General features: G+C 33.3%; 3 protein-coding genes across 5 annotated transcripts; all 3 read left to right on the top strand.

Moving 5' to 3' along the window:
- The first annotated feature begins 611 nt into the window (after nucleotides 1-611).
- Nucleotides 612-5,693, top strand: LOC145119443 (chaperonin CPN60-2, mitochondrial-like). The gene is made up of 17 exons (XM_079055108.1): nucleotides 612-793; nucleotides 920-944; nucleotides 1,030-1,161; nucleotides 1,235-1,394; nucleotides 1,501-1,676; nucleotides 1,768-1,863; nucleotides 1,947-2,051; nucleotides 2,173-2,259; nucleotides 2,358-2,447; nucleotides 2,522-2,602; nucleotides 3,022-3,090; nucleotides 3,178-3,255; nucleotides 3,344-3,439; nucleotides 3,532-3,735; nucleotides 3,829-3,934; nucleotides 4,003-4,081; nucleotides 5,221-5,693. Exons 1-17 carry the CDS (start codon nucleotides 756-758, stop codon nucleotides 5,336-5,338), a joined length of 1,740 nt encoding a protein of 579 aa, XP_078911234.1. The 5' UTR covers nucleotides 612-755; the 3' UTR covers nucleotides 5,339-5,693.
- A 3,768-nt stretch (nucleotides 5,694-9,461) lies between these two features.
- On the top strand, nucleotides 9,462-12,246 carry LOC145120944 (Serinc-domain containing serine and sphingolipid biosynthesis protein). 3 transcript variants are annotated; one of them, XM_079056731.1, is made up of 13 exons: nucleotides 9,462-9,579; nucleotides 9,676-9,905; nucleotides 10,000-10,061; nucleotides 10,149-10,308; nucleotides 10,385-10,409; nucleotides 10,496-10,585; nucleotides 10,669-10,840; nucleotides 10,985-11,058; nucleotides 11,150-11,219; nucleotides 11,311-11,382; nucleotides 11,502-11,635; nucleotides 11,754-11,827; nucleotides 11,919-12,246. In XM_079056731.1, exons 2-13 carry the CDS (start codon nucleotides 9,677-9,679, stop codon nucleotides 12,008-12,010), a joined length of 1,254 nt encoding a protein of 417 aa, XP_078912857.1. In that variant the 5' UTR covers nucleotides 9,462-9,579; nucleotide 9,676; the 3' UTR covers nucleotides 12,011-12,246. The 3 variants fall into 3 exon arrangements, with proteins under 3 accessions (XP_078912857.1, XP_078912855.1, XP_078912856.1); XM_079056729.1 differs by having other exon boundaries at nucleotides 9,475-9,579; nucleotides 9,670-9,905; XM_079056730.1 differs by having other exon boundaries at nucleotides 9,475-9,579; nucleotides 9,662-9,905.
- Nucleotides 12,247-12,281: 35 nt separating this feature from the next.
- LOC145120945 (dirigent protein 18-like) lies at nucleotides 12,282-13,344 on the top strand. The gene has a single exon (XM_079056732.1). It carries the CDS (start codon nucleotides 12,367-12,369, stop codon nucleotides 13,150-13,152), a length of 786 nt encoding a protein of 261 aa, XP_078912858.1. The 5' UTR covers nucleotides 12,282-12,366; the 3' UTR covers nucleotides 13,153-13,344.
- Nucleotides 13,345-13,855: the final 511 nt, after the last annotated feature.

The following is a 13,855-nucleotide window of genomic DNA, read 5'->3' as shown; positions in this document are numbered from 1 at the left end:
TCCTCTTCTCCCATTCGTCGTTCTCCTAAAAACGAAGCTCAACGATCACGACCGACAACGATAAATCGGGATGGTGTGCACGGGCCACGACACATTGAACTCAAACCGGCTCCTGTCCGGTATACCTAGGGCTGTCAAATCGGGTAGTCGTGTCGTGTTTTTGTCTGACACGACAAGGTTTTGTATAACACGAACACGAAACGACACGATGTCGTGTTTTTTTTCATTAACACGAAAACGAACCAATTAAAATACGACAACACGACACGACACGACAAAGAGAATATTACATAACTATTAGTGTATTTCATTCATACTTAAAGATATATAACACGACAAAAACGACAAACACGAAAAACACGACAACCACATGCTTAATCGTGTCAATTTCGTTTCGATTTATGAACACGAACACGACACAACATCGTGTTTTTTAATCTTGACACGAAAACGACACGAACACGAATTCGAATTTTGATTTCGTCCAAATTTCGTTTCGTTTCGTATATTTTTCTCGTGTCGTGTCATAAACTGACACCCTAGTTATACCGAAGGTTAGTGCGGATAGAATTAATTACCACGGGCAAAACATAAACCCTCACTATCTCGTCACATTTCCAAAACTGAAGGCTAAAACCCTATTGGCCACCACTTCTTCCAGATTCTTCCGTTTACCTCTTTAACAGTAGCAACACACAACCCTCTTCCAGACCCTCATTCCCTCTTCTCGAAATCGTCTAGCATCTTTTGCAATCATGTATCGTTTCGCAGCAAATCTTGTTTCTAAATCCAGGTAAGTTCTCATTTCATCATTTCAAGAATTTTCCATCAAAACTCATATGATTTTATCAAATCAAAATTTTGGTTTATGTTCACTATCTCATTTAACCACTACGCCGTTTCTGATTGTGATTTGCAGGATTGCAAATAACAAGGCTCATCAGGTAATAGATCAACTCTCTGTCGTCACCGTGTGTGTATTTATTTTCACATCTATCTATGTTCATCTTTACCTGCATACGAAAACAGATTGGAAGTAGGTTAAATTGGAGCAGAAACTACGCAGCCAAAGACATCAGATTTGGAGTCGATGCTAGGGCTTTAATGCTTAGAGGCGTTGAAGAGCTTGCTGATGCTGTTAGAGTAACCATGGGTCCAAAGGTACTTTCACATTAATCTTTGAATGTTATAATCAACAGCCTGATAAAAATACTATTTGATAATGACTATATAGGGGCGTAACGTGGTGATCGAACAAAGTTATGGACCTCCTAAAGTGACAAAAGACGGTGTAACAGTGGCAAAAAGCATCGAATTCAAAGACAAAATCAAGAACGTTGGTGCAAGTCTTGTCAAACAGGTTGCTAATGCTACAAACGATGTAGCTGGTGATGGTAAATATCCACTCGATGATGGATTTTCATCTTTTTTCCTCCTTTTTTTCACAATTTTCATGAGTATCTTATAACGATTGTTCCAATGGGGTCGTTAATGTCTCAGGTACTACATGTGCGACAGTTCTCACTCGAGCAATCTTTTCAGAAGGATGCAAGTCAGTTGCAGCTGGTGTGAATGCAATGGACCTTCGACGTGGTATTTCCATGGCTGTTGATTCCGTGGTCACAAATTTGAAGAGTAGGGCTCGTATGATAAGTACTTCTGATGAGATCACACAGGTTGGTTTTTGGTTTAGATCTACAATCATTTTCTTTTATGCTTGATCATGTTAGTGTTTTGGTGGGAGACTAAATATGATAAAACTAACAGGTGGGTACAATTTCTGCAAATGGAGAACGTGAGATAGGTGAACTGATAGCCAAGGCTATGGAGAGAGTTGGGAAAGAAGGTGTCATCACAATTCAAGTAAGCAACAATTTAGTTTATAGTGATTATGATTGAATGTTTCTTTTCTAATTCTTTTGCAATATTTATTGTATAATGAATAGGATGGAAAGACATTGTATAATGAACTTGAAGTTGTGGAGGGAATGAAGCTAGACAGGGGATACATATCTCCACATTTCATTACAAACACAAAGAATCAGAAATGTGTAAGTGTCTATGATATTTGATATACATTCTATTTCGAGAAGAATTGAACATTTTTTTAAAGAAAACTCAAAAGATGTTCTTGAATCAGATTGAAATTTGGTAAATTGTTGATAATGACAGGAACTAGACGACCCCATTGTTCTAATCCATGAGAAGAAGATATCAAGCATTAGTTCTATAATCAAAGTGTTAGAGTTGGCGCTTAAGGTAAAGAGTCCCAAATGTGTTGTAATTTGTAAATGATTATTTCATTTTGAAATATGTTATGCAATTATATATTTTGATGTTTTTTTATTTTAATCCAGAAACAAAGACCATTACTAATTGTTGCTGAAGATGTGGAGAGTGAAGCATTAGCTACCTTGATTCTCAACAAGCTTCGTGCTGGCATTAAGGTTTTTATTTTTTTGTAAAACAAGTTTTGTTCTTTGCTTATGCAACTAACTGTTTTTTATTTTTTTAAAAATAGGTTTGTGCCATTAAAGCTCCTGGATTTGGTGAGAATAGAAAGGCAAATCTGCAAGATCTTGCCACTCTCACTGGAGGCCAGGTGTGTTCTTCATCTTTTTTCCTAATTGTAACATGATATTTTTCATAAATGTGGCAAAATGGGCAGGAGTAACTTTTTATTGAGGGTCAAAAATGTACTTTCATAGCAATGTTATCCAAACAGTAAGCAATAATCACTGCTATAATTGAATGTATCTCTCAAAGTACAATACTTGATAAGAAAATAACTGAAAGTACAATGCTATAAATTTTAAAAGTGTGCCTTAATAACAAAAAAATTTGAAAGCACAATGTTGTAATACAATTTGGGACATGTTCAAACTGTTCTTATCTTTACCCAAGTTTTTAAATTGTACACATTTGATTCTTTGCTTTATAATTTAACCCAAATTGACCCATTTTCAGTAAATAAGTCAAAATGGATATATCTTTAACAATGGTTTTTCATCTGTTCTACAGCTTATAACAGAAGAACTTGGCATGAATCTTGAGAATGTGGAGGTTGAAATGCTTGGCTCTTGTAAAAAGGTTTGTTACATCACTTCAAGCATCAAGAACTAAATTTTAATTTCTGGGTTTTGTTTATAACTAAATAAATGATTATTCTTGATTCAGGTCACTGTGTCCAAAGATGACACAGTTGTTCTTGATGGAGCTGGTGATAAGAAATCTATAGAAGAGAGATGTGAACAGGTGCCCTTCATTAACATTTTCCTTCATTCATGTTCATATCTTTTTAAAATAATATTTTCAAATGGATCAAATCCCAATTTTATAACAGATAAGGTCAGCAATTGAGTCTAGCACATCTGATTATGATAAAGAAAAGTTTCAAGAAAGGCTAGCCAAGCTTTCTGGTGGTATTGCTGTACTAAAGGTTTGTCCTTTTTACATCTTTTATCCAAAAAAAAAAGTTTTTTTATTGTGTTTAATTTTTAAAATAATGAAAGATTTGTAATGATGTTGAAGATTGGAGGAGCTAGTGACACTGAAGTAGGGGAAAAGAAAGATAGAGTTACAGATGCTTTAAATGCCACAAAGGCAGCTGTTGAAGAAGGAATTGTGCCAGGTGGCGGTGTTGCTCTTCTTTATGCATCTAAAGAGTTGGAAAAACTACAAACAGCCAACTTTGATCAGAAAATAGGTGTTCAGATAATTCAAAATGCACTAAAGGTCACAACTTTAATTCCATATTCTAACATTTGATTTTGTATATAAGATGAAGAATTAACATTTTTTTTTATTATTTAATTTGTTTGATTACAGATGCCAGTTCATACAATTGCATCTAATGCTGGAGTTGAGGGCTCTGTTGTTGTTGGGAAGCTTTTAGAACAGGATGATCAGGATCTTGGGTATGATGCAGCTAAAGGTATGTGTCAATGGAGATTGAGACTTTATTTTTATTGGGACTTTTTTGTAAAATTTTTTGATTTTCAGGTGAATATGTGAATATGGTGAAAAATGGAATCATTGATCCCTTGAAAGTCATAAGAACAGCCTTGGTTGATGCAGCAAGGTTAGTTGAAACTCATAAAAATAGTCGTATGTATTGAGATTCCATGATCTTTAACAATTTTTAAAAATATATCAAAACTTTAATTAATCTAGTAGGTGATCCTGGCTTCGCCGAAGGCATTTTTTTTCAAAATGGACCAAAAGTGTCAAGTTCATAATACAATAAAACTCAAGGTAGCAAACGTAAAATACAAAGGACCAAAAGTGTCAACTTCTTAAAACTTTTGTGGCGAAATTATGAAACATAAAAAGTTCGGCGATGATTTTTTTTTTTTTTTTAAAATGGACGAAAAAGTGTCAACTTCTTAAAATAAAACTCAAGGTGGCAAATATAAAATACAAGGGACCAAAAGTGTCAACTTCTAAAAACTTTTGGGTCGAAATTATAAAACATACAAAATGGACCAAAAGTGTCAACTTCTTAAAATAAAACTCAAGGTGGAAAATATAAAATACAAGGGACCAAAAGTGTCAACTTCTAAAAACTTTTGGGTCGAAATTATAAAACATACAAAATGGACCAAAAGTGTCAACTTCTTAAAATAAAACTCAAGGTGGCAAATATAAAATACAAGGGACCAAAAGTGTCAACTTCTTAAAACTTTTGTGGCGAAATTATAAAACAAAAAAGTTCGATGAACACCTTTTTTTTTTTTAAAAAAAAAAATGGACCAATAGTGTCAACTTCTTACAACTTTTGTGGCTAAACTATCAAACATAAAATGTTTATGTTGCTAACCATTTTCAAAATGGACCAAAAGTGTCAACTTCTTAAAACATTTGTGGCTAAACTATGAAACATAAAAGGTTCCTGTTACTAACTCCCTTATGATTTTAATATGTATATTAATTGTTTTATTATTATTTTGCTCAAGTAAAAATATGTTTTGATCATAACTCTATTTTAGTATTTCTTAGTATTCAATATTAATTATTGTTCATCTATGTGTTATGTAAACATTTTTTTGAAACATCAAATAATATTTTTTTCCGACTATTTGAAATACATATATTATAGTATGTATTTGAAACTACAAAATAACTTTTTTCCCTTTATTTATTAATTTAATTTCGTAAATGTACATAACATATGCTAAGGGGAATGGAAACTTATTTTTTAATTTTTGATTTTGTGTGTAGTGTGTCTTCTTTGATGACGACTACTGAAGCTATTGTGGTTGAACTCCCGAAGCCCGCTAGTGAAGCTGCTCCTGGAATGGGCGGTGGAATGGGAGGAATGGGTGGAATGGACTTTTGATATTGACATACATTTTACTGACAAAATAAAACACAAACACTTGAAGAGGGTAAAGAAGGCATAGGTGTGATTAAAATGCAAGAGAAGTAGTAAAAATTTTCATTTTTTTTTTTGTCGGCGTTTGGATTATGAGAATGCATGTTATCATGAAAAAAGCTTGTTTAGTGATGAGTTTTGTGGTGAACAATTTCTTCATCTTTACTTGGATATCATTTGAATGTTTGCTAATGGCTGCTGTGTTTGAGATGGGAAAAAAAATGCTATTATTCCTGCCTACTGCCACCAATTCCATTTCATACGCTTAAAAGCCAAGCTGTTTATTATATTCTATTTCATTTCTTGTTCTTGTTTTCAATGTTGAGTGAAGATAAAATCTATGGTTTTGTCTTTAACGGGTGATTCTAGAAGTGGATAGTGACTGATATGGTTCTTGACGGGGGTTTTGATTTTAGGGTCTATGCTATTTAAGATGACCATCCCATTTTTTCTTTATTTTTAGGTCGATAAATGGTCAAAATTGTACATAATTTACGTGCTAGTTTTTGCCTTTCGAACTGGTTGTTGTGTTAGTGTAGAGATGTTGTCTATGTGTGGCAGTCGAAGTTGATATAATTTGGTTTTATTATTAATTTTTATATTGTTGTATGACCTGGATGGCTAATGTCGAACCCATCATACAGATGTATCAAAGTTTGAATTTTGGACTTGTTTTATTGAATTTCGCATCACAACCATTTGGCTCCCATATCACTGTTATCTTCTGTCATCATATTCTTATAATGACATTTCAGAAACAAGTTCATCAAGAGACAAGTTCACGAATGATGAACACAACCAAAGAAAACAAAGATTGAAATCAACATCAATACCAAACCTTAAATAGATTCCAAAATCAAAATACAAATCAAAGAACATAAATGGTGCTTTATGTAGGGGTGAAACCCTATCCCAAGACAATTGATGCCTTTTGCGAAGTGACGAAACCGATGTGTGCTCTAGAAAGAAATGTTGAGAAGATGAAGAGTCATTTGTGGACTACATGGTGGGAATGTCGGAGAAAATGGGAACCAAAAAATGAATATGGTTTGGTTTGGTTCAAATTTTAAGTAACTGTTGTTTGATAGTTGCTAACTGAGAGTCAAAGTTCAAATTGAATGAAACTTTATTATTTGATTATGCATCTGCCTGACTTTTTACCCTTCTATTCTATTTTGTGCTGGACTCTCTGTTTGATAAAATACAAATGAATGCCAAGATAATTCTATAAACACAAATGGAATACTTCTTTCTATAGAAAAAACCAATTTACAAAGCAAACTACAACTAATCAAATTCAAGATGAAGTGTAACAACAATAAGATTGAAATACTTATGTCATAGAATAAACAAGTGAAAACTCGTAACCTTGTCAACAATCCCATAACAAGTAAACACATGCTTTTGCATAATTGAAGTTAAACATAAATTTTAGACATCATGATACTTTTGGAAACTAACTTATAAACTTGAAATTGAGCATATCAACGAACAAAGTATCTCTAAAAAACTTGGAAGAATGAAACCAGACTTTCAAATTTGTTAAAACAAAATGAGAAATTCGATTTTGCGGTATATATCAAAACCGATCTCAAAATCAGAGAATAAAAACTCATCTTAGAAGTGGGAACCTAAGGTGGAAGGAGTCGTTGCCTGAAAGAGATGACTAGGTAGGAAGAGGGCTCTTGTCTAGGGCAAGGAGAAGAGACGCGTGATTTTCGTTAACGGGCAAATGATATTTTTTTTTCTAGTCAGCGATGTTTTTTCATGGACCGAGTCACGTGCATAATGACCGAGTAAGAGGCTTTAATTAATGGGATATCAAATGTCACGACTCGAACCAAGTTACAGTCTACCTCTTACTGGACCCAATAAAGAGATATCAAACACCCCCTAAAAGTAAAACCAAACTAGAAATAATTTGGTTTTTGGTTTCAAAAAAGTATTTTGTTACAATTTTGAAGTTTTTGTTTTTTATTTTGGAAAAGGGTTTTCGTTTACTGCGTTATAAATGTCTAACAGATTTTTTTACTAATGTATAATAATACAAGACTATAATATTATAAATTTGAAACGAAAATAATTAGTTTAATGGGCTAGACTCTACCGTATGCATTAAACCTAAAGTAAAAAATGGAATATTTTTTTTCCAAAACCTTAAAAAGTTGAATCTAACTTCTATCACTAATGGTACATATCAGCTAACCTGAAAACTGTTACATGATATATATAAACCAGATAATCAATACATTTCCATTTTCCAAGCCTTGAATCCAAAACTTTTGCTTCCCAATTCCCAAATATACCAGCATAAAACCAACTAAAATACACAACAGGAGAGAATTTTTTTTGTCCTATAGTTAGTATAGTACATTAAACTTATGAATTTGATTGGTTAACCAAGCTGGCCGTAGATAGAGTTGACTAATGCACTTACTCACTCAAGCCGACAAACCTAAACCCAATCATACAGCACCTAATAATGTAACCCATATTTGCATAATTCATGTTGAACAAACAAAATAGAAGGTGAAAAATAGGAGCAAAAAAGGAGGCAAGTAGCAATCACATACCCCAAAAGCTTTAAGCACTAGATTTTGAGGTTAAATAATCCAATATATGGACACATATTAATTTCTAAATTAGATTTGATTGTTTCAATACTAAAATGATTAAATGAAGGCCTCGAATATTTAATTTTATTTATTGAGCTCCGCTCCTCAGCAGCAACGGTCTCTAACGCGTGATTGTGGTTCCAGCCATAATCCATTTAACATTGGGTCAACCCGTTTGGACCTACCACCTTTTGTCATCTTTCTATTTGTTTTTTTACTTGTGGCTTCATATGCACTCAAAGTATCACCATTCTTCATCTTCACGTGTATACTTTTTCTCACTTCCCTTTTTTTTTACCTTCATTTTCTAGAATTTTGTTGCCACGTTTTCACACCATCATATAAAAAATAGATGCATATATCTTTCAAAGTATCATGTTTGAGCATAAGAAACTTCACCAATTTCTCTTCTTCTTGTTGATAACTATTTCATGTTGAAGTTTAAAACTCCGATATAATGTGCCCCGTTGAACCTTTGAGTTACTAGCAGTAACCTCATATTGCATATTTGATAGGGCTGAAAAAGTAAAGATCTTGTTCATTTTCTTGGATTCTAATCTTCCTAAGTTTTGGTTAATTTTCCAATTAGTTAACTTGTAATCATAATTCTAAAGAAAATAAGATACATATATACTAATCTAACATAACCTAACTTGTCCTAACTTACAAGCACCATTCCACTTTACAAGTTACTTAACCCAATTTTCTTGAAAAAAATCAATATTTGATTTTTACCGTCATAACAAAAAATTGATACAACTTTAACAATATAATCTTGGGCTAAATAAAAGAAATAACAACTTATATTTGTTTATTTGTTTATTATGCATCATACTCCTATTTCTCTATATTACAACATTAAATTGTAGTTGAGAAAAACTATCCAGTTATGCATTACACTTTCAGTTTATTCTTACTGGGACATTATATATATTTTGAAAACTTGCTTTGTATCTGAATGATATTTCTATAATGGGTAGAATATTTTAGAATTCTCTAATCAACAAATCAAGAAGAAAATACATTGTTATTTCTTGGTTTTAACTCAATAGTATGCTAGGATATTCTTTTGTCTTGTACTCTTGTTAAAAACTCAAAAGTATGATTTATATTTTTTTAGAAGAAAAACGACGAAAATGTTGCACTTCTCTTTTTATTATCTTTTCCTTGATGGGTTTTGTTTATTTTCCTTTTCTGTAACGTGGGTCTATGTTATTTTACAACTAATATGAATAAAAAACAAAACTTTAATCCAAGTAAAAAACATTAAAATGGAAGAAAGACAGACGTCTTCAAAATAATAAAAGAGTGTTCAAGAAATGGAGTGTCTGCTAACAGTATCTACTTACTCAGACTTAGTTGTTGGGCTGACTTTAAACCAATTATTACTCAAACCTGACAAATTGGAGGCTTGCTACCTTCTTCTTCTTTATTTAATTATTACTTTAAGGGTGAAAAAAACATGATATCAGGGTCTATGAGCATCTTAATTGAATCCAAGAAGCCTCACTCATCACTCCCCTAAGCTTTCAGACCCTTTCACTAAGTTTCATAAGGAACCAACTGGCAACAAATCCAGAAATATCCAAGGTTTGTTAACCTTCTATTCATTCCTTAATCTTGTTCTTAACTTCTTTAACTATACTTGAATTTTTGATTCATTTTTGGCTAGTAAACTAGTTTCAGGATGGTTGAGCCTGATGAAATGATTGAAGATGAAGTGTTTGTAGACATCAAACTAACAAACGATGAAATTGTTCAATGGGAAATTATGCAACAAATGAGCATAGAGTGTTTAATAAGAAAGAAGAAATCACTAAGAGCACGCTATACTTATGGCATTATCTTCTCATTAGTAAATCTTGTAGCTTGGTTTCTACGTGACTATGGCCAAAGGGTTTCCCTTCACTTCCACAGTAAGTTCTTAAAAGATTATTTAATCACCAATATATAACAATTCCATTTGGGTATATAATATAGTTTTAATAAGTTTCTTTTACTGTTTTACAGTTCTTAAAGGCCATGACTGTTTCCAAACAATGGGAGTTCTTCGTGTTAGCTTGGGATGCTTCGTATCTTTTGTTTAGTCAGATGAAATTATTAAAAAAAAATGTATCTTTCACAAATCTTGATTTAGCCTTAATGTGTATTAATTCTAGATATATTTCTTTATGTTGTTTTTGACCACATGTGGAACAACGAAATTATTCAACATTCGTAATACATGGCATTCTGGATGGTGGACTGTGAAATTTGGTATATTGGTGATCATTTTAGTGTTTTCGTTCTTCATACCCTCGGATTTTGTTCAATTATATGGTAAGTCAATCGAAGTACAAAAACCCATAAATACAAATTTGATGTTAAAATGACTAAAACCTTAAGTTTTTTTCAGGTGAACTTGCTCGAGTTGGCGCAGGGTAATCTTTTAAAAAAACATTTTTTTTATAGGGTTTTAATCTTTTTCATTAATATCAGTTCTTACCAAAATTAATCTATGATCCAGGATCTTTCTCCTCCTTCAGCTTGTAAGTGTGATCGAGTTCATAGCATGGTGGAATGCTTACTGGATGCCCGATGAAAGAAAGAAGCAAAGGTTTGACATATTTTTATCGATAATTAATTAATCATCCTCATTATCAAATTTGACAAAAGTCCATTGTCTTTTATGTTTTGCAGCTCGTGTTGTGGATTATTCATGTCAACATTGTTCTATATGGCCTCTTTATGTGGGATCATTGTAATGTATGCGTTGTATGCATCAAAACCTTCATGCACTCTCAACATATTCTTCATTACCTGGACAACAGTTTTGCTTCTTGTCATGATGATTATATCCTTGCACTCAAAGGTATATATATATATATATATATATATATATATATATATATATATATATATATATATATATATATATATATATATATGTCCTTGATTCAATTCTACATTTTTATATATCCTGGAATTAATCTAATTATCTCTACACTTAAAACAGGTGAATAAAGGTCTTTTATCATCTGGGATCATGGCATTTTATATCGTTTTTCTTTGTTGGTCTGCTTTAAGAAGGTTTGTAGTTATCGACTTATTGTTGCATTAATTACAGATTACTTTGATTGCTTAAATATTTTGTTGATTGATAGCTCTCATGGTTTTCCAGTGAGCCAGCAAACGAAATATGCAGCCCTCAAAAGCACGAAAACAAGCATGTTGACTGGATAACTGTGCTAGTAAATAACCTCACGTACACCCTTCATTTTTTACCTCGAACTTATACTATGATCACGGGAATTTACACTTTTATCCTTTTTGTGCTTCTAGGGTTTCCTGATTGGGGTTTCCGCTATTGTCATGGCAACATTTTCCACCGGGATGGATTCACAAACATTTCAGGTTCCTCCATTTTATATACAATTAATCTCAATTAAAATCTCCGATTTGTGATGTATAGATAATACTAGATCTTTTATATATATACACATATATTGCATTAAACTTTCTGTTTTGTTCAGCTAAAGAAACAAGAAGATCAGATGGAGGATGATATCCCGTATAAATATGGCTTCTTTCACCTGATATTCTCGTTGGGTGCTATGTATTTTGCTATGCTGTTCATCAGCTGGAATCTTGATAGCTCAACCAGGAAGTAAGATCCCAATGCCATTTTTGTTTCTGTAATGAAATCAGTTGTAAATTTAAAGATACGATAAAAAGTAAAAACCCATGTTGTGTAATTAATTTTGTGAAAATAAAAAACAAAACAGATGGAGCATTGATGTCGGGTGGACAAGTACATGGGTGAAAATAATTAATGAATGGTTTGCAGCCACAATATACTGTAAGTATTAACCTCGTAATTTCTATATATAGTCTTTACTTATAAATTTGACGTTGATCTTCATATATATACGTTTGACCATTGAATGCAGTATGGAAATTGATTTCTCCAATTGTGAGACAACCCAAGATCATGAATCATGAAGAACCTACTCAACAAGAGCAGCTACAGAATTCAACATGAGTTTGTTAATCATGAAGAACCTATACATGCAATAAGCGGGGTGTCACCGGATATATAAATTTAATTTGTTTATTTTATTAAGTACAAGAATAATATCGAGTTTTTTATGTTATTTGTATGTATGGTTTTGTTAGAACCACTACAACATAAAGAATGTATGGTTTAGATGGATTTGCAGGTTGAATGTATGTAAAAAATGACAACTTTAAGTTAAACCAACTCCATCTTCTTCTTTATACTTCTGTCTCACTGTCTGTAGTATTATTTGGTATTTAAGCACCACCTCCATACCTCCATAACCATCCAAAACAACAAGCTTCCATCTCTCTTTCATTCATTCACATACAACCTTCAACATGTCGAAGCAATCTTTATCTTTGGTCTTCATGATCATGGGAATCTTGAGCGTGTCTGCAGTGGTTCCAGCACCGGCGGCAGCAGCAGCAGCAGCAGGTGGAGGAGGAGGAGGAGGAGGAGGAGAAGGAGGAGAACATGTTTTCGAGCTCTACATGCATGATATTCTTGGTGGCAGCAACCCCACAGCAAGACCAGTAACAGGTCTACTAGGTAACATATACAGTGGTCAAGTCCCCTTCGCTAGACGCATAGGTTTCCGGGCACCACAAGGCGGAGTGGCGATTCCTAACGCCAATGGTGCCATTCCCACCGTGAACGCCAACGGGATCCCACTCGGAACTGGATTGGTTGGCACCCAATTCGCCGGAAACCTGAACCAAAACAATGTTCAAAACCAGATCGCTGCCCAATTGGGACCAGATGGGCTAGGGCTAGGGTTCGGGACCATAACAGTGATCGACGATGTTCTGACCATCGACCCAAAATTGGGATCGCAGTCGTTAGGGAAAGCACAAGGAGTTTACGTTGCAAGCTCGGCGGATGGAAGTAGACAGATGATGACATTCACAGCGATGATGGAAGGAGGTGAGTATGGAGATAGTATCAATTTCTTTGGAGTTTACCATATCGGAAGTGCGATGTCTCGGTTGTCGGTGACCGGTGGCACAGGGAAGTTCTTGCATGCTTGTGGGTTTGCTGAGGTTCGATCGCTCATACCAGCTGGTCAGATTGTTGCAGATGGCGTGGAGTCGTTGATGAGGTTGACTGTTCATCTTTCTTACTGAGACTTCGATCAAGAAACGTTTAAGGGAGTTATGTGTGTGGTTTGTGAAGAAAATCAGAAAAAGTGCATCCTTGTGTTTCTGTAAATCAATGTTTCATGTTTGAAGGATTTATAAGTATAAGATTTGGTAAACTTTGTATCTTTGGTTGAAGGATTTATAAGTGAAAGAAATATGACAACATGAATTTTCAAAGTGTTAATAGGAATTGGTATCAAATATCTAAAATATATATTTTTTAAACGTTAATATAAGGATAATAAATTGTAAGGTAAATGACCAAAATTACTATGTATTTATTTTCGAGAAAATGACAAATTTAATTGACCTCATTAAACATCTTTCAAAAAATAATAAAAAATTATCAAATACTAAAAATAATCATGCCTCTAATTTTTTTTATAACGACTATTATTTTGATAAATACTGGTTGTAATTTTTTCTGTGGCCTACGAAAATCTATCATGGCATGTGAAGTGTTATGGGCCTACGACTATAAACATATTTTCTTTATTCTTTTCACATTTTGACGCAAGATTTTCACAAATACCTTACAAATTCTATTTGGAAAAGATAGTCGGAAACAACGATGATCTATCTAAGCAGTGAGTTATTTATCATCATCAATGTCAGTAAGTTATTTATCATAATCTATGTATTTTATGTTTGTACCCAAAAATTAGGTCGTTGTTTTGTGTATTAGATT

The sequence above is a fragment of the Lactuca virosa genome, chromosome 6 (genome assembly GCF_052849685.1).
Source record: "Lactuca virosa cultivar CGN04683 chromosome 6, Lactuca_virosa_CGN04683_v6, whole genome shotgun sequence".
NCBI classification, from domain to species: domain Eukaryota; kingdom Viridiplantae; phylum Streptophyta; class Magnoliopsida; order Asterales; family Asteraceae; genus Lactuca; species Lactuca virosa.
The sequence above is the reverse complement of the archived record's forward strand: the minus strand, read 5'-3'. Positions and strand labels throughout refer to the sequence as shown.